Source organism: Ascaphus truei, chromosome 11 (assembly GCF_040206685.1).
Source record: "Ascaphus truei isolate aAscTru1 chromosome 11, aAscTru1.hap1, whole genome shotgun sequence".
In the NCBI taxonomy this organism is placed as follows: Eukaryota; Metazoa; Chordata; class Amphibia; order Anura; family Ascaphidae; genus Ascaphus; species Ascaphus truei.
The window spans coordinates 50,819,274-50,839,842 of NC_134493.1; the positions used below are offsets into that span (position 1 = coordinate 50,819,274).

General features: G+C 50.0%; 1 protein-coding gene across 1 annotated transcript in view; it reads left to right on the forward strand.

Annotated features, from left to right (window-relative positions):
- The first annotated feature begins 10,132 nt into the window (after positions 1-10,132).
- Positions 10,133-20,569, forward strand: part of SEPTIN12 (septin 12) — a 103,831-nt gene continuing 93,394 nt past the window's right edge. The window contains exon 1 of the mRNA XM_075566182.1: positions 10,133-10,604. Coding sequence (XP_075422297.1) covers positions 10,550-10,604 — 55 coding nt within the window. The 5' untranslated portion in view covers positions 10,133-10,549. The remainder of the gene's footprint in view (positions 10,605-20,569) is intronic.

A 20,569-nucleotide genomic window follows, 5' to 3' on the forward strand; every position in this document is an offset into this window, starting at 1 on the left:
TTTGAGCCATCAATCTATACTAGCTGCACTTTTTCACATTTAGAGCCTCAATCTCCTAGCTATTTGGGCTAATTGTTTACATTCACTAATATACTCTATCCGGAGTTACCACTATTAATTGTGAGTGCACCTTTACCTACTTCCTCACTTTACCTACTGTATAAGTATTTTAATTTTTAACGTTAGTGTGTAAACATGTGTTGAAACATGGTTCGATTTCCTCTGGCTACTCCCTTTTGTCTGCTGTCACAGTGTGTTCAGCAAGTGTTTGCACAGCCAGAGCCTCTCTCTCCCCCTTGTAAGGATTCTGCTTGATCCGTGTCGGGTTTTCACTTCGGTCCAGGTTTTCTGTCTCTCCTGCCCTTTCTGCTCTCAGTGGCCATTTTGGGTACTGGCAGCCTTCTTTGTAAGGTAGCAGTTACCATAGGGAGTCGGCGAGCACAGTTCTGTGTGTTTGCAGCTCCTGTCCGTCTTTGCAGTTACGCCTTAGGCCTCGTCCAGGCTGGTGCTGAGCGGGCGGGCGCGCACACGCTGGACACGTTGTGACAATGCACGTGGCCTGCGTGAGCGGGCGTCGCGCCTGCTCGGCGCTCAGCCGCTTTGACGAGCAAGCAAAATTGATTTTGCTGCGCGCAAGCGCCTCACGTGAGCGGTTTACCCAATGCCGTGCCCCCAGACGCATGCGCACCTAGCCGGCCAGGAAAAGCATGTCCGAGCAGGGCGGAGCGCCAGCGCGCCCGTTCCCTACCTGGACGAGGCCTTATCCTCTTGCTTGTTATGAATTCCTGTTGCTGACCCCGACCTCGCTGCCTTCCGCCTGCCCTGACCTCCGCTTGCCTCTTCAACTTTGCACCTCTGTCTTTCCCCTGGACTTTGCAACTTTGCCGCCAGCCCTGACCCCTGCTTCCATACCGACTACGGATACTCTTACAGGACTCTGTCCCTGGGCTGTGGTCGGTTTATTTGTATCCCTACCTCAGCCCTGCTGGCGGGTCCGCCTCCTGATTTGAGACGAGCGCCGTCACACCCCTCCACTTATCTTATTAGTTGCCAGATCAGGACAAAATGGGCTAAGAGTAAAGAAAAAACACCCGCCCATTTAGAGGCCCAGAAGAAATGCAATTTGTAATTTCTCCCCCAAAAATACGAAGAGAGCCAAATATTTGCTATTTGCATGCTTACATTTGTTTAGGGGTTTAAATTCTTTACAAGGTTGGTGTTTTCTGGTTAGCTACATGGAATTGTATCTTTAATGTGGTAATACAGTGGGAGCTAAAAGTTTGACGTTCTTCCACAAGATGGCAGTGTGTACCTACAATATTAGCACTGAAGTTACAGGAAGATGTACAGTAATAACACCGTAACCTTTCTGTTACCAGAGTTGTATCCAACACTGTCATCCCCACACCATCCTCTCACCCCTTCCTCATACCCTCACCCAATTAAAAATGCCTACCTGGCTTCCAGTTGGCTGAGGTGGAGAAGTGCAGTAGCAGAGCAGACACCGGAAGTTCAATCCCGCCGCTCCGGAAAATGTGCCACCTTAGACGACCACCGAAGTTGCCTAGTGGTTGCAACAGCCCTGGCTTTCAGACCAAAGGGAGCAGTCAGAGGAAATCAAAATCCCTCCAAGCCACTGCTCACCATGTTTATAAACTAATTTTAAAAGAAGATTTAGGTGTCAGATTTGGGTGCAAAACAGCATAAATTACCCAGAAATAACCCCCTAAATTTGGCACTGTTATTAGTTCACTTTAGCCCATAGAAGGACTGCACTTATAATGGCCCTGTGTGTCATGTATTACCTTACTTCGATAAGTGTGGTAACTTCTTATAACATCAAAAAAATCCAGTAAAGACTTCATTTTAAAAAAAACAAAAAAACTTTTATTCAGCCACAAGCCAACGTTTCGGCTTCTCAGAGGCAGCCTTCCTCAAGGCATATAAGGCACAGGTGGGTGTCGCTAAAACGAAGGTTCCCCAACCTATACTACTGAATGTGCAGAACACCCATAAATAGAGGATCGCTCTTATCACACAGAGGTGTCAATGGTCTTATGAAAGAGCACTGCATCAGTTGGGTTACTACAATATCATAATCAAATGCAACAGAAATAGAAATACATGATAGGACTTTAGGGGTTAATACATATATCGGCCTCCTTCCTTCTCCTGTAATTATATCTGCAGTCAATGCAGGGGAGACCACAGACAAAGCTCTGATTGTCTAAAACAGCACCTGCTGCTGACATGAGGCAAACCACAGACAGGGCGGTGTTGGCTGGAGCTCACACTGTGACAGGTCACTGCGAGGGGAGCTCACACTGTGACAGGTCACTGCGAGGGGAGGTCACACTGTGACAGGTCACTGCGAGGGGAGGTGACACTGTGACAGGTCACTGCGAGGGGAGGTGACACTGTGACAGGTCACTGCGAGGGGAGGTTACACTGTGACAGGTCACTGCGAGGGGAGGTGACACTGTGACAGGTCACTGTGAGGGGAGGTCACACTGTGACGGTACTGCTGGGGGAGCTCACACTGTGACAGGTGACTGCGAGGGGAGGTGACACTGTGACAGGTCACTGTGAGGGGAGGTCACACTGTGACAGGTCACTGCGAGGGGAGCTCACACTGTGACAGGTCACTGCGAGGGGAGGTGACACTGTGACAGGTCACTGTGAGGGGAGGTCACACTGTGACAGGGCACTGCGAGGGGAGGTGACACTGTGACAGGTCACTGTGAGGGGAGATCACACTGTGACAGGGCACTGCGAGGGGAGGTGACACTGTGACAGGTCACTGCGACGGGAGCTCACACTGTGACAGGTCACTGCGAGGGGAGGTCACACTGTGACAGGTCACTGCGAGGGGAGGTCACACTGTGACAGGGCACTGCTGGGGGGGAGGTCACACTGTGATAGGGCCCTGCTGGGAGGAGGTCACCCTGTGACAGGGCACTGCTGGGAGGAGGTCACACTGTGACAGGGCACTGCTGGGGGAGGTCACACTGTGACAGGGCACTGCTGGGAGGAGGTCACACTGTGACAGGGCACTGCTGGGGGAGGTCACACTGTGACAGGGCAATGCTGGGGGGGGGTCACACTGTGACGGCAATGCTGGGGGAGGTCACACTGTGACAGGTCACTGCGAGGGGAGCTCACACTGTGACAGGTCACTGCGAGGGGAGGTCACACTGTGACAGGGCACTGCTGGGAGGAGGTCACACTGTGACAGGGCACTGCTGGGAGGAGGTCACACTGTGACAGGGCACTGCTGGGGGTGGTCACACTGTGACAGGGCACTGCTGGGAGGAGGTCACACTGTGACAGGGCACTGCTGGGAGGAGGTCACACTGTGACAGGGCACTGCTGGGGGAGGTCACACTGTGACAGGGCACTGTTGGGGGAGGTCACACTGTGACAGGGCACTGCTGGGGGAGGTCACACTGTGACAGGGCACTGCTGGGGGAGGTAACACTGTGACAGGGCACTGTTGGGGGAGGTCACACTGTGACAGGGCACTGCTGGGGGAGGTCACACTGTGACAGGGCACTGCTGGGAGGAGGTCACACTGTGACAGGGCACTGCTGGGGGAGGTAACACTGTGACAGGGCACTGTTGGGGGAGGTCACACTGTGACAGGGCACTGCTGGGGGAGGTCACACTGTGACAGGGCACTGCTGGGAGGAGGTCACACTGTGACAGGGCACTGCTGGGGGAGGTCACACTGTGACAGGGCACTGCTGGGGGGAGGTCACACTGTGACAGGGCACTGCTGGGAGGAGGTCACACTGTGACAGGGCACTGCTGGGAGGAGGTCACACTGTGACAGGGCACTGCTGGGGGAGGTCACACTGTGACAGGGCACTGCTGGGAGGAGGTCACACTGTGACAGGGCACTGCTGGGAGGAGGTCACACTGTGACAGGGCACTGCTGGGGGAGGTAACACTGTGACAGGGCACTGTTGGGGGAGGTCACACTGTGAGAGGGCACTGCTGGGGGAGGTCACACTGTGACAGGGCACTGCTGGGAGGAGGTCACACTGTGACAGGGCACTGCTGGGGGAGGTCACACTGTGACAGGGCACTGCTGGGGGGAGGTCACACTGTGACAGGGCACTGCTGGGAGGAGGTCACACTGTGACAGGGCACTGCTGGGAGGAGGTCACACTGTGACAGGGCACTGCTGGGGGAGGTCACACTGTGACAGGGCACTGCTGGGAGGAGGTCACACTGTGACAGGGCACTGCTGGGAGGAGGTCACACTGTGACAGGGCACTGCTGGGGGAGGTCACACTGTGACAGGGCACTGTTGGGGGAGGTCACACTGTGACAGGGCACTGCTGGGGGAGGTCACACTGTGACAGGGCACTGCTGGGGGAGGTAACACTGTGACAGGGCACTGTTGGGGGAGGTCACACTGTGACAGGGCACTGCTGGGGGAGGTCACACTGTGACAGGGCACTGCTGGGGGAGGTCACACTGTGACAGGGCACTGCTGGGGGAGGTCACACTGTGACAGGGCACTGCTGGGGGAGGTAACACTGTGACAGGGCACTGTTGGGGGAGGTCACACTGTGACAGGGCACTGCTGGGGGAGGTCACACTGTGACAGGGCACTGCTGGGGGAGGTCACACTGTGACAGGGCAATGCTGAGGGGAGGTCAGGACCCAGGACCCCCTCCTTTCACTAAATGCCCTTCCTTCTCTATCCCTTGATCCCCCCTCCCCCCCCCCCGCTCTCTCACTCAATCCTTCCCCTTCTCACTCAATTTCTCCCCCACTCAAAACACACCCCGCTCCCCACACACACATTTGAACCTTGTGGGGGGAGGCCTCCGGCCCCGCATTGGTGATACGGAAGTTGACTGTTGGGTGGAGGAATTGGGGTAAATTCTCTGCTGCAGCAGCTGGGGAGAGCTGGGGCCCGGCAGCAAACAGAGGCCTGGCAGCTGGACACCAAAGTTGGGCCCAACCACTGGCCAGGCCCAACTTCCAGCACCGGCCTCCGCCGGGCCCGGGACAATTATCCCAGCTCTTTCCCCCCTTCCTACCCCCCCCCCCATACCGGCGGCCCTGCTGGGGGCAGTTTACTGCACTTGATATCTCTCTGATTGCATGTTACCTCTCTGTGTTTGTGCGTGTGCCCTGCCTTTGCAGTGTATGTATACACTGTGTTTGTGCGTGTGCCCTGCCTTTGCAGTGTATGTATACACTGTGTTTGTGCGTGTGCCCTGCCTTTGCAGTGTATGTATACACTGTGTTTGTGCGTGTGCCCTGCCTTTGCAGTGTATGTATACACTGTGTTTGTGCGTGTGCCCTGCCTTTGCAGTGTATGTATACACTGTGTTTGTGCGTGTGCCCTGCCTTTGCAGTGTATGTATACACTGTGTTTGTGCGTGTGCCCTGCCTTTGCAGTGTATGTATACACTGTGTTTGTGCGTGTGCCCTGCCTTTGCAGTGTATGTATACACTGTGTTTGTGCGTGTGCCCTGCCTTTGCAGTGTATGTATACACTGTGTTTGTGCGTGTGCCCTGCCTTTGTAGTATGTATACACTGTGTTTGTGCGTGTGCCCTGCCTTTGCAGTGTATATATACACTGTGTTTGTGCGTGTGCCCTGCCTTTGTAGTGTATCTATACACTGTGTTTGTGTGTGTGCCCTGCCTTTGTAGTGCATGTATACACTGTGTGTGTTTGTGTGTTTTCTTATGCCTGTGCTTCCCTACGTGCATGAGTCTGTAGGGGTTTCTCTCTACCTGTATGTGTTTGCATTATGTGTGCAGTTCCCATGCCTGTGTGGGTCTGTATGTGTGCGATCTAACTATGTGCGTCTGTGTGTGTGCGATCTAACTATGTGCGTCTGTGTATGTGCGATCTAACTATGTGCGTCTGTGTGTGTGCGATCTAGCTATGTGCGTCTGTGTGTGTGCGATCTAACTATGTGCGATCTAACTATGTGCGTCTGTGTGTGTGCGATCTAACTATGTGCGTCTGTGTGTGTGCGATCTAACTATGTGCGTCTGTGTATGTGCGATCTAACTATGTGCGTCTGTGTGTGTGCGATCTAACTATGTGCGTCTGTGTGTGTGCGATCTAACTATGTGCGTCTGTGTGTGCGATCTAGCTATGTGCGTCTGTGTGTGTGCGATCTAACTATGTGCGTCTGTGTGTGTGTGATCTAACTATGTGCGTCTGTGTGTGTGCGATCTAGCTATGTGCGTCTGTGTGTGTGCGATCTAACTATGTGCGTCTGTGTATGTGCGATCCAACTATGTGTGTCTGTGTGTGTGCGATCTAACTATGTGCGTCTGTGTGTGTGTGATCTAACTATGTGCGTCTGTGTGTGTGCGATCTAGCTATGTGCGTCTGTGTGTGTGCGATCTAACTATGTGCGTCTGTGTATGTGCGATCCAACTATGTGTGTCTGTGTGTGTGCGATCTAGCTATGTGCGTCTGTGTGTGTGCGATCTAACTATGTGCGTCTGTGTGTGTGCGATCTAACTATGTGCGTCTGTGTTGTGCATCCTTCCCTGCGTGAGCCTGTAGATGTCCTCCCCAGTGTGTGGGTCTGAAAGTGTGTGCATTTGTGTGTGTTCTTCCCTGTTTGTCTGTGCGCGCCCACCCCGGAGGTGACACTACATGTGTACATATGTATGTGTATGACATTGTGCATGTGCCTCAGCGTGTGTGTTCCCCCTGCTTCAACAGCATTAGCACTCTGGTGCTAACAGACACTTAGACAGATGCTGACACAGGGTGGGGGTGGGGCGCCCTCCCCTAACACTCACACAGACCTCCCCAATCCTCTTTGACACCTCTGTGCCTGTCCTGTCACAGCTGGGGACAGAGCTATCTCTCACAAGCTGAGCCACTGCTAAGAGCCCGCACTATTCATGTCCTATTAACATGCCAGCTACCTCCAGGTCCAAAGTCCCACAATGACTCACACCTTACTCTATTGCACGTACATTTTGCCAACACTAGCAGCTGAGTACGGAGCATTATCACACGGCTAAGTTATTAGCACTGGGGACCTGGAGTCCCATATATTTATATGATTATTTATTTATAAAATATTTTACCTAGAAAAGAAAGTACATTGGGGGATACCTCTCATTTTCAAGTATCAAAATGTAACCCCCATTGCTGCCACAATAATTACATTGCTGGAAACAGCTGTTCATAATAATAATAATAATAATAATAATAATAACTCAAAGCGCGTCACAATGACAGCACAGCGCGCAATACACAGCATTGCACATTGGGTTGTTACAGACGCAGTCCCTGCCCACATGAGTTTACAATGTAATATTGGTGCCTGATGGAACAGGGAGATAAAAGTGACTTGCACAAGGAGGTGACACTGGGGTAACTCCCAATCAGTGAGATTTGGGGAATTTGGGATCTTAAAAAAAATTCATTTTCATTGAATTATGACTTTTACCAATGTGACCCCATTGAAGTGCATGAAACAATGTTACAAATCAGTGAGACAGACTCTATTAAGACCTCTTTATAACCCCTCATCTTTTAAAAGGCCCTACAAAAATATGTATGTTAATATGCCTGCAAAATCAGGTTATCAAAGATGAACTTGGATTTCCAAGGCGCAAATATGTATATATATATATATATATATATATATATATATATATATATATATATATATATATATATATATATATAGATATATTATTTTGAGGGGTTTTTTTTGTTTTTGTTTTTCTTTTAAAGATTGAACATTTACAAAGACAGTGAAAGGGAGAATAATTGTTAATCTTGTTTGCTCCACCTCAGTACTGAGACAATCTGATTGTTGCACATCCGTTCCCTATAAAAGAAGCAGCTGGGAAGGTGTCAGGATAAAGCGGAGATTTGGATAGTAAAACCCCACCAGGAAACTTCAGGATACAAACATGTCCAGGATAAAATAAAGGATGTAAAAGTACTTACACCCATGTCTGTGTTTGTGGGGGAACGGAGCGCCAGTGTTTTTTTTTTGGCGGGGGGGAGTCAATAAAACCACCCTCCATTTAGTAATTATGACATGAATAGGGTTGGGGCTGAAATACTAACTGGTAGTGACTGGATACATGCTTTTCTAGCACTTTTTTCGTTTTTTTACTCAAAAAAGAAATGTGTCAAAATCGCTTGGCAAGTTCATCTTGGCACAAACCCTAGAAAGTCTGTTAATAATGTTAGCGCAGAATTAAATCGCTACAGTATGGTATGTACCAACCCAAAAATGTATTTGACGTGGCAGGGATGTTGGGTTACCAATATGTTCTATTTTTACAATATGGCTATTATAAATAATGTTACACTCCTTTATTTATTTTTTTTTTAAATAATACTAGTTATAAATAATAAATACACATCATTCTGTTTTAAGTTTAAATGGTATCAATCAGGTATTCATCATCACGCAATGTGTGAAAAATAATTGGAACCGCAAATTATGCTTCACACGGCGCATATTTTATGAAAGTTTGTGCTACTTTTTAGCAGTGATATTTTGACGCATACATATATAAAAATATATACAGGCATACCCCGCTTTAAGTACACTCACTTTAAGTACACTCGCGAGTAAGTACATATCGCCCAATAGGCAAACGGCAGCTCGCGCATGCGCCGGTAATCACGTCCTGAACAGCAATACCGGCTCCCTACCTGTACCAAAGCTGTGTGCAAGCGGGGAGACTATAGAGCCTGTTACACATGCGTTATTTACATCAGTTATGCACGTATATAACGACTGCAGTACAGTACATGCATCGATAAGTGGGGAAAAGGTAGTGCTTCACTTTAAGTACATTTTCGCTTTACATACATGCTCCGGTCCCATTGCGTATGTTAATGCGGGGTATGTATGTATAATATTAGTACATTGGCCCCATAGTTTTACCTGTTACTCATTAAAGCAGCAAAACATGCAACATCTTACGTTTTTTTTTTTTTTAAATAAATCCGTTCTGTAGTATTAGATAAATAGTGACTGTTTTTTTTTGTTTTCTTTTTGTATCCAACTCTTAAAGCTGCAGTTCATGCAATATCCTGCATGTGTGTTTTTTTTAATAAATCAGTTCTGTAGTAAGAAAAAATACTTTTAGCATTTTCTGTTTTAAAAAAAACAACTTTGAAAGACCAATTTTCTTGTATTCTATTTTAACAAGCATGCTTGTTCCTATAGCAACGATTTACAGTCCCCATATTTAAAGATGTCGCCAAACTTTGCCGATCAATAGACGGAGAACGAATTGACCGCCAGCTATGCAGTTCTTTAGGTAATTAGAGATTGCCCACATGAAACTATTGAAGTAAAAAAAAAAAAAAAAAAAAAGACTGGACTGCAGCTTTAATGCCATTTTTAATGAGTTTTAAAGTATCCTTTGATTTCTATAGCAGGGTTTAACCCCCACCCCAGCAGTGCAAGATCTTTGCAACACTTTCCTGTCTGCGATAATCTGTTGCAAATGTTCCCAGCAGTTTGAGTTGTGATCTGTAAGGCCGCGTGCCCATGGTGTGAGAGCGCGAGATACCGTGCGCGTGACGCGCCTTTACCTGCAGCGATCTGTGGCCTGGGTAGACGCGACAGGGAGTCGTGTCAGGGGGCGTGACCGTGACATCACGGAGCTGGTTTGCCCTCATTGGGCGAGTCGCTCACGTGACCCGGCCGTCACGCGAGAGAACACATCTATTTGTTTCCTCGCGCATCGCGAGCGCCGGCGACTGACCGCAGCCGCGTGCTCTAAAGACAGCCTCAAAGAGGCGCATCATTTTGATAACCATGGAGGCGGCATAATAGATGTCACCTTAGTAATATAAGGTTACATTGTAGCTGCTGAGTTACACTGACTAAAGCAAACAGTATGTTAAGCACACAATCAGGACTTTGACAGATTTATACCAGGGGCACCAAACGCTTGCGAGCTTAGGTAAGGACCTAGAATTATACATTGTCACACGCTTTACATATAAAATGTTTTAGTTTTTTTTTTTTTGAACGTTGAAAAGTAGTATTGCTGCTTTAAGTCAGTTTTCAAAATCCAAAACGTGTCCCAGGAACTGACTAATACAGTCCCTTCCTCTACCCCTCCCTGCATCCAGATGTGCAGATCAAATAAGTCTGGGAGAGAGAGGAGAATGGGGAATCCTAAAAGGTATTTGGAGGGGAGGGGAGGCCGGCTCTGTAACTGATCCTCTTTAGTGAGTAGGAGGGGTCTGTTCCATTCCCACCTTCCTCTCTCCCCTCTGACTCTTCAACTTGATTTTTAAACCCATGCAGTGAGGTCTACCAGCCTCTGAGTGTTAGGGAAGGGGTGCCACGGTTTTATTAGGGTGGGTTGATGAAATTAATACACAGCTCCTCGCAATCTTCCCCCAAAATCCGTGTAAACCCCTTTTCCGCTTGCACATCTGGAATCAGCCTTTGGCGTAAGGGCACATCTGGGATTTAGCTTTGCTTAGCCCTGTAGCTTTTAAAACTGACGGCAAGAGAGGGGCTCTCTCATTACCCAGAGTGCTCAGGGAGGGGAGCAAGGATGTCCGAACTGTCGGTCAATGATCATTTGGAGGGGATCCTGTCGGACTTTGAAGGTAGGTCTCACTGTGAAGACCAGTTATGGTTTTACGGTTGTGTTTGTATACATACATACATACATGATGGATGGGTAAAATGTTTGTGTATAGGGCCGGCAGTGCAATACCAGGCAGCAAGATCAGAGCTGATTATCTGCATTTAGGGTAATTGTAAGAACAGCGCTTATAGGATATTGTGTCTGTAGGTCTTTGCAATGCTGTTTCCTTCCCCCTCTCCAGTTATTTTTGTCGGGATTTTACCTCTCTATTCAGTCACCTTTTTCCTCACTTTCACCCCTCTTCTCTCTCCCCCTCAGTAAATCGCTCCCCTCCCTCTAATGCCTTCTATTTGTCTTTCTTCTGATTTTTCCACTCCCTCCCTCTGGGCCCCCTTTCTTTCTCTCTAACGCTGTTCCCTTTTTTTTCTTGCTTTCTTTCACATTCTGCAATCCTTCCTTCCTTTTTTTCTATCTTTTCTTTCTCTCTGGGGAGAGGGAGTGAGATGTCGGCGTTTTTGCCTGAACTGTCTCCCTTAGTTCATTATAGTTTCTTTTAGAAACGCTGCAATATTGTTGTGAAAATTGCATTATAAATGTGCCCCTTTGTGTTCTTTTCTACCATATCCCTCTTTCCCCGCTCCCTTTGTTCCGTTCTCTCTCTACCTTCTATATTACGGAATGTATGTATATCTTTATTTATATAGCGCCTCCCATACACACAGCGCGTCACAGCAGTAACACACGTGACATATTATAACACACAATGGGAATAAGCGCTTCAGACATAAAAGTAACATTGGGAAAAGAAGTCTCTGCCCCAAAGAGCTTACAATCTAAGTGTCTCCTGTCTGTCTCCAGCTGGCAGTTCCTCCACCCCCTCCTCTGCATCCCACCTCTCTCCATTCTACAAAACGTGCCGAACTCTGAGGTCGTGAACCACGCGAAACAAAACTCGCGCCTGTATTTGCGAGCGATTCCCCGCGCGCGAAGCCGCTTTTTTTGAGAAATGCTTTACAAATCGGTAGATTCGCTTTTTCTGGTGAGACTACGAAAGGGGGCGCCTGCGCTGTGTCGCGCTCCCTGCGTGGCGGCATTTAGCTGGCAGCTTGTTGGTTTGGCGACATTATTAGCCCTTTGAGGCGCGGCGGGGATTCCAGTTTAAGGGAAAGAAAATGCTTCAAATGTTGCTAATGGGTTTTGGACAGTTTCACACTTTTCTACTCCCTCCCCCTCTCCTTTCTTTCTCTATCCCTTTCTCTCCCTTACCTCTTCCAGCTTCCCTCACCACCCCCTCCCACTCTCTCTCCACATTCCTGCAGCAAAGGTGATATGAGCCTCTTGATTCTGTCTCTCTGAGGGGTGGTGATTATAAGGGGAGGGGTAAAGGGCCCACTGATGCCCTCTTATCCCCCCCCCCCCCCCCCCCCCCCCCCTCCTCTCAGCTGTTCTCATTATACATTTTACACCTCTGTCCCATTCCCCTGGACACAGCTGCTTCGTGGACACATTAAGGGGGATTATATGGTAATAATGAAGTGTCTCATAATGCATTGGGTATTTGCATTAACCGGAGGTGTAATGTCTTCCACAGCTGATGGGATTAACCCTTGGTTAATTTGGAGAGAAGGAGATGCAAGGCCTATCTGGCAGGCAGTCCCGTTACAGTCCTATTAACTGTGTAATATGTATAATAACCCCTTTACTGCCAGAGGGGAGAGAAATGCATTGTGCCGCAATGTGGTGCTTGGCTCCCTGGCAGCGAAGGGGTTAATGGGTATAAATTTGGGGACTGGCACATTAAAGTAAGCCCGACGGGTGTGATGGTTTTTAAAATCCTCTTGGAACAGGTTATCCTGCGAATGTTTGCAATAATGTAGTACTCTATCCCGAACCTCCGCCTGGGTTTTACCATCCGTATCCCTCCTGCACCCAGCACCCTCTTTGCATATAGGGGTTTTATGAGGGAGAAGGGAAAGACCTAATTTGTATGGTATTGTGATGGAATAAACAACACCCCCCCTCCCCCCCCTGTGCAAAGTTCCCACTGTAAATGAAAAAGAATTGAACACTTAATCAGTCAACATAATGTAACCTACATGTCACTGTCATTAGTATCATTTATGGGCAAGCTACCCAGCTACCTGAACAAGCTCCTCACCCCTACCACCTGCAGCACCTATCACCTGAGATCAGACTCCAAAAGACTGTCCATGGTCCCAAGGTTCAACAAAGTATCCGGCCTTCCTCCTTCTCTTACCGTGCACCCCAAAACTGGAACAACCTACCGGAGACTCTCACATCCACCACCAGTTTAAGTTCTTTCAAATCTAAGACTGTCTCACACTTTAATCTGGTCTGTAACTGTTTCATTCGCCCATAACATATATTTTCTTTAACTGTGCATGCAATGTCTTGTATATAATGTATACCCTGTTCATTTATGTAACTGTATTTGTAACCATGTATTATTTGTCTTAACTCTGTGCCCAGGACATACTTGAAAACGAGAGGTAACTCTCAATGTATTACTTCCTGGTAAAATATTTTATAAATAAATAATAAATAAATAAATAAATAATTTGATACCATCCGAGCTCCATCATTAAAGGGACAATCCCTCCTAGGCCCAAAGTGCACTAATGGCAATGCCATGTTTCATTTCTTTCTTTTGTCACCAAAATATGACACTAGTGATAAGTATTTATGTATTTTTATAATTTTTGAAAGTTAAGTTGTAAACATGGGGAGCTCGGCTGAGACTGAGAAGGGGTTGGACTTCCTCTGACTGCACCCGTTTGTCTGATGCCCCTATATTCACAAGACTTTGCACAGGCAAAGCCTCCTTTGTCCATCGACACTGGCTCTCTGATAAGGAGGTGGTGGGCTAAGGCAGCGGTGCGCAAACTGGGGGGGCGTGCCAGGAGATTTGTATGGGGGGGGGGGCGGTTGCAGAGGTCCCGTGCTCCTCCCCAAGGCATTTAAATTAATGCTGGGGGATGGCGTGAGGCCTCTGTAACAACAAAACTTACCGTGATTCAGACGCATCTCCATGGCAACGCGGCGTCAAATGACCTCTGTAAACCCCGCGCCCCTCACTTTACGCACCCGTGATCTAGAGGGAATAAAAGGTAATGTTAAAACAAAATGTAAAGTGGCTGCGCATTGTGGGATGGTGTGTACCCCAGGAGGGCGTGTGGTGCAGCCGCACTGCTGGTCCTATTAAGGTTTGGGGGTGCGGATTTTAGACAGCGTGAAGCTTGGTCAATCAGCCCAGCTGGTACTAATAGGGGTGTGGGGAGGGGGTGTTAGGGGTATGCCTGTTAGCCTTCCTTAAGAAAGTGAGGTTTTTAGGGAGTTTTTAAATATCCTGAAAGCTGGGGGAGAGTCTGATGGTGCCTGGCGGGGAATTCCAGGGAGCGGGTGCAGAACGGGAGACGTTTTGTAGGCAGAAGCGAGACGTAATAAGGCAGGAGGGGAGGCGGATGTTGTAGGCAGAACGGAGGGGGCATTTAGGGGTATATTTGGGGACGAGGGCTGAGATGTAAGGGGGGGGGAAGGGCAGTATCCTTGAGAGCCTTGTATGTTACAGCCAGGGTTTAAAATGTCATTCTAGAGGATATAGGAAACCAGTGTAGAGATTTGCATAGTGGAGCAGCAGAGGTGGAGCGGTGAGTGAAGTAGAGGAGTCTGGCGCCAGCATTTTGGATGGGTTGGAGTTGGGACAGGTGGACAAGGACAATGCAAACTAGGAGAAGGTTGCTGTAGTCCAGGTCGGACAGGATAAGGGAGTGAATTAGGATTATAGTTGCTTCATGAGTGGGAAAAGGGCGTATCCTAGCAATATTTCAGAGGTGTAGACATCAGGATTTAGTGAGGGCTTGAATGTGAGGAATGAGGGAGAGGGCCCCTAGGCAGGGGCTTTGGTGTGTTGATTGTGGTATTATTGACAGTGAGTGAGAGTTTAGATGTGCACTAGGGCTGACTGTGGAAGGGGGAAAGATTATTTGTTCTGTTTTGGACATGTTACGCCTTGGGTAACGGTGGGACATCCAAGAGGAGATTGCTGAGAGACAGCTGGTGACATAAAACAAGGGAGACGGGAAGAGGTCAAGGGAGGGGAGGTAGATGTGTGTGTCACCAGCATGGAGATGATACTGAAAGCCAAAAGAGTGTATTGGTTTATCAAAGAAGAGATATAGAGTGAGAAATGCATGGGGCCAAGGACAGAGGTCTACGAACCATACATATTAGCTTATGATAGGCATCATGACTTGAAGGCGATGCAGTCAAACAGTTTCATGTCACGTCCTTTTGTATTAATGTAAAGACGTGCTATTTATCAAGGTTTTTTTTATTAGCGATTGCGGAGGTGTTATAAGGAAAAGTGTTATAAGGAAAAGTGTTATAAGGAGGTCTTATAGGAGCAGTTAGGGAGGAGATATATGGAGTGCTTATAGGAGCAGTTAGGGGAGGAGATATAAGGAGTGCTTATAGGAGCAGTTAGGGGAGGAGATATATGGAGTGCTTATAGGAGCAGTTAGGGGAAGAGATATAAGGAGTGCTTATAGGAGCAGTTAGGGGAGGAAATATATGGAGTGCTTATAGGAGCAGTTAGGGGAGGAGATATATGGAGTGCTTATAGGAGCAGTTAGGGGAGGAGATATAAGGAGTGCTTATAGGAGCAGTTAGGGGAGGAGATATATGGAGTGCTTATAGGAGCAGTTAGGGGAGGAGATATAAGTAGAGCTTATAGGAGCAGTTAGGAGAGGAGCTATAAGGAGTGCTTATAGGAGCAGTTAGGGGACGAGATATATGGAGTGCTTATATGAGCAATTAGGGGAGGAGATATATGGAGTGCTTATAGGAGCAGTTAGGGGAGGAGATATATGGAGTGCTTATAGGAGCAGTTAGGGGAGGAGATAGAAGTAGAGCTTATAGGAGCAGTTAGGGGAGGAGTTATTCAGAGTTGTTACATAAGCAGTTATGGGAGGATTTTTAGGTAGTAGTTATACGAGCAGTTAGGGAGGAGGTTAGGGAGCAGTTAGAGAGGGAGTATAGGGAGTAGTTATAGGGAGCTGTTGGGGAGGTATAGGTAGTACAGTAGTTATAGGGAACAGTTAGGGAGGCGGTATAGGTAGTTATAGGAGCAATTAGGGAGGAGGTATAGGGGGTAGTTATAGGAGCAGTTAGGGAGGAGGTATAGGAGCAGTTAGGGAGCAGTTAGAGAGGAAGTATAGGGAGCAGTTGGGGAGGTATAGGTAGTAGTTATAGGGAACAGTTAGGGAGGCGGTATAGGTAGTAGTTATAGTAGCAGTTAGGGAGGATGTTAGGGAGCAGTTATAGAGGAAGTATAGGGAGCAGTTGGGGAGGTATAGGTAGTAGTTATAGGGAACAGTTAGGGAGGCGGTATTGGTAGTTATAGGAGCAGTTAGGGAGGAGGGATAGGGGAGGTTAGGGAGGAGGTATAGGGAGCAGTTAGGTATAGGGAGTAGTTATAGGAGCAGTTAGGGAGTAGGTATAGGGAGTAGCACGGGAGGGGTTATAGGAGCAGTTAGGGAGGAGTTATAGAGAGCGGTTCAGGCAGCAAATAGCATCATCTTTATACATCTCTCCTTCTCTTTCTCAACCCCCTTTTCTCTCTGGTCCTTATTCAATATGCTGGGAAGCTGCTTCCCTGCGCTGGAGAAGTTTTTAATCCCATTTATTTGATTAACTCTGATCTCTTCTCCAGCGCTGGGAAGCCATTCCAAAGCATCTTGAATAGGAGCCATCTCTCCCTCTGCCTATATTTTGGACATCAGGCATATAGTTTGAGATCATTACTTTTAACAGAGGGAAATGATGAAACGTTCAGATCTTTGCCAGGGGGCCGGTTAGGACTGAAGCGTGGGAGGCCTTGGCTGCTTCTCATCTTAGCCTGACAATAAGTGGCTTGTGTTTGAAGTAGCCAGTAATATTGCCCCCTATCCCCCCACTTAACGTAGTCCAAGAACCCATTTTCGTCTTAAAAACTGCCTTTTGCTTTTTTCCATGCTGTTTACAAATTCTACAACAGATCCCTAACATCCCTGTAAAATAATGTGTGTGGGGGGTATTAAAAATGGCGACCATTGTAAAAAAAATTTAAAAACCCCACTGCTCAATAACTAACCCCAGATCACTTAATACAGCTCAACCCAGTTATAACGCGAATCCGCTTATAACGCGATACAAGCGTGGCCCCCAATTTTCGTATCTATTTATACTCTACAACGCGATTATTGGTATCTAAAATACTTCATTGTACAATGCAAACAATTGTACATTATATCTAACGCGATCCGCTTATAGCGCGATGTGATTCTTTGGACCCCAAGCCCAGCGTTATAAGGGGGTAGAGCTGTATTGTAATCACCACCATCGTTTAGGTACCATTTCTTAACCATCCCATAGAGCTACAGAACATATATTTTAACTCCTTCGCTGCCACTGGGCCCGTAGCCTTACACGACCAGGTGGCTAGGACATAGAGAATGTGACAGACGGACAGAGACTTGCAGGGACTCCTCTCCCGAAATGTGACTTTTTATGTCTGAAGCACTTATTCCCCGTTATCTGTTATTTGTTATTTATATGATTATCGCGTTTATTACTGCTGTGAAGCGCTATGTACATTAATGGCGCTATATAAATAAAGACATACTGTGTGTGTGTGTGTGTGTGTGTGTGTGTGTGTGTGTGTGTGTGTGTGTGTGTGTGTGTGTGTGTGTGTGTGTGTGTGTGTGTGTGTGTGTGTGTGTGGCTAGATTGGCCATTTTGGGCCCACTTGGTCAGCCCTTTTTGTGGTAACCTCAGACCCTATTTGACCCCTTGCTCATATTTAGGATAGCCTGCGTCTCACCCAAGCATGTTTGATCTCCTGTGCTGTATTAGTCTCTACTACCTGTTGGGAGGCTATTGAACGAATTCACCACCCTTTCTGTGAAGAGGGACTTCCTCACATTCCCCTGAGCCCGGCACCTCGAGCTACGGGAGCGTGACCTCTTGTTTTAGCACTTCTCTTTTTCTGAAATATGCTTCCGTTCTGAAACTTGTTGAAACCCTTTATACTATATCTGAAAGTTTCAATCATATCCTCCCCCTCTACTTTCTCTCCTTCAGGCTGTACGTGTGGCTGTTGTGGGCAAAGATGCCAGAGTGGGAGTTTGAGACATAGAACCCCTTGTGTGCACTGTAACGAGTGGGAATGCCCCCCGTGTACCCTGCTCTGTGATCCTGAGTTAAGGCACCCTCCATTCCCCGCTCTGTGACTCCCTCCATTCCCTGCTCTGTGACTCCCTCCATTCCCCGCTCTGTGACTCCCTCCATTCCCTGCTCTGTGACTCCCTGCGTTCCCTGCTCTGTGACTCCCTGCGTTCCCCGCTCTGTGACTCCCTCCATTCCCCGCTCTGTGACTCCCTCCATTCCCTGCTCTGTGACTCCCTCCATTCCCCGCTCTGTGACTCCCTCCATTCCCTGCTCTGTGACTCCCTGCGTTCCCTGCTCTGTGACTCCCTGCGTTCCCCGCTCTGTGACTCCCTCCATTCCCTGCTCTGTGACTCCCTCCATTCCCTGCTCTGTGACTCCCTGCGTTCCCTGCTCTGTGACTCCCTGCGTACCCTGCTCTGTGACTCCCTGCGTTCCCTGCTCTGTGACTCCCTGCGTTCCCTGCTCTGTGACTCCCTGCGTTCCCTGCTCTGTGACTCCCTGCGTTCCCTGCTCTGTGACTCCCTGCGTTCCCTGCTCTGTCACTCCCTGCGTTCCCTGCTCTGTGACTCCCTGCGTTCCCTGCTCTGTGACTCCCTGCGTTCCCTGCTCTGTGACTCCCTCCGTTCCCTGCTCTGTGACTCCCTGCGTTCCCTGCTCTGTGACTCCCTGCGTTCCCTGCTCTGTGACTCCCGGCTTTCCCTGCTCTATGACTCCCTGCGTTCCCTGCTCTGTGACTCCCTGTGTACCCTGCTCTGTGACTCCCTCCGTTCCCCGCTCTGTGACTCCCTGCGTTCCCTGCTCTGTGACTCCCTGCGTTCCCTGCTCTGTGACTCCCTCCGTTCCCTGCTCTGTGACTCCCTGCATTCCCTGCTCTGTGACTCCCTGCGTTCCCTGCTCTGTGACTCCCTCCGTTCCCTGCTCTGTGACTCCCTGCGTTCCCTGCTCTGTGACTCCCTGCGTTCCCCGCTCCGTGACTCCCTGCGTTCCCTGCTCTGTGACTCCCTGCGTTCCCTGCTCTGTGACTCCCTGTGTTCCCTGCTCTGTGACTCCCTGCGTTCCCCGCTCTGTGACTCCCTGCGTTCACTGCTCTGTGACCCCCTGCGTTCCCCGCTCTGTGACTCCCTCCGTTCCCTGCTCTGTGACTCCCTGCGTTCCCTGCTCTGTGACTCCCTGCGTTCCCTGCTCTGTGACTCCCTGCGTTCCCTGCTCTGTGACTCCCTGCGTTCCCTGCTCTGTGACTCCCTGCGTTCCCTGCTCTGTGACTCCCTGCGTTCCCTGCTCTGTGACTCCCTGCGTTCCCTGCTCTGTGACTCCCTGCGTTCCCTGCTCTGTGACTCCCTCCGTTCCCTGCTCTGTGACTCCCTCCGTTCCCTGCTCTGTGACTCCCTCCGTTCCCTGCTCTGTGACTCCCTCCGTTCCCTGCTCTGTGACTCCCTGCGTTCCCTGCTCTGTGACTCCCTGCGTTCCCTGCTCTGTGACTCCCTGCGTTCCCCGCTCTGTGACTCCCTGCGTTCCCCGCTCTGTGACTCCCTGCGTTTCCCGCTCTGTGACTCCCGGCGTTCTCTGCTCTGTGACTCCCTGCGTTCCCCGCTCTGTGACTCCCTGCGTTCCCCGCTCTGTGACTCCCTGCGTTCCCCGCTCTGTGACTCCCTGCGTTCCCCGCTCTGTGACTCCCTGCGTTCCCCGCTCTGTGACTCCCTGCGTTCCCCGCTCTGTGACTCCCTGCGTTCCCCGCTCTGTGACTCCCTGCGTTCCCCGCTCTGTGACTCCCTGCGTTCCCCGCTCTGTGACTCCCTGCGTTCCCCGCTCTGTGACTCCCTGCGTTCCCCGCTCTGTGACTCCCTGCGTTCCCCGCTCTGTGACTCCCTGCGTTCCCCGCTCTGTGACTCCCTGCGTTCCCCGCTCTGTGACTCCCTGCGTTCCCCGCTCTGTGACTCCCTGCGTTCCCCGCTCTGTGACTCCCTGCGTTCCCCGCTCTGTGACTCCCTGCGTTCCCCGCTCTGTGACTCCCTGCGTTCCCCGCTCTGTGACTCCCTGCGTTCCCCGCTCTGTGACTCCCTGCGTTCCCCGCTCTGTGACTCCCTGCGTTCCCTGCTCTGTGACTCCCTGCGTTCCCTGCTCTGTGACTCCCTGCGTTCCCTGCTCTGTGACTCCCTCCGTTCCCCGCTCTGTGACTCCCTGCGTTCCCTGCTCTGTGACTCCCGGCGTTCCCCGCTCTGTGACTCCCTGCGTTCCCCGCTCTGTGACTCCCTGCGTTCCCCGCTCTGTGACTCCCTGCGTTGCCCGCTCTGTGACTCCCTCCGTTCCCCGCTCTGTGACTCCCTGCGTTCCCCGCTCTGTGACTCCCTGCGTTCCCCGCTCTGACTCCCTGCGTTCCCCGCTCTGTGACTCCCTGCGTTCCCCGCTCTGTGACTCCCTGCGTTCCCCGCTCTGTGACTCCCTGCGTTCCCCGCTCTGTGACTCCCTGCGTTCCCCGCTCTGTGACTCCCTGCGTTCCCCGCTCTGTGACTCCCTGCGTTCCCCGCTCTGTGACTCCCTGCGTTCCCCGCTCTGTGACTCCCTGCGTTCCCCGCTCTGTGACTCCCTGCGTTCCCCGCTCTGTGACTCCCTGCGTTCCCCGCTCTGTGACTCCCTGCGTTCCCCGCTCTGTGACTCCCTGCGTTCCCCGCTCTGTGACTCCCTGCGTTCCCCGCTCTGTGACTCCCTGCGTTCCCCGCTCTGTGACTCCCTGCGTTCCCCGCTCGGTGACTCCCTCCG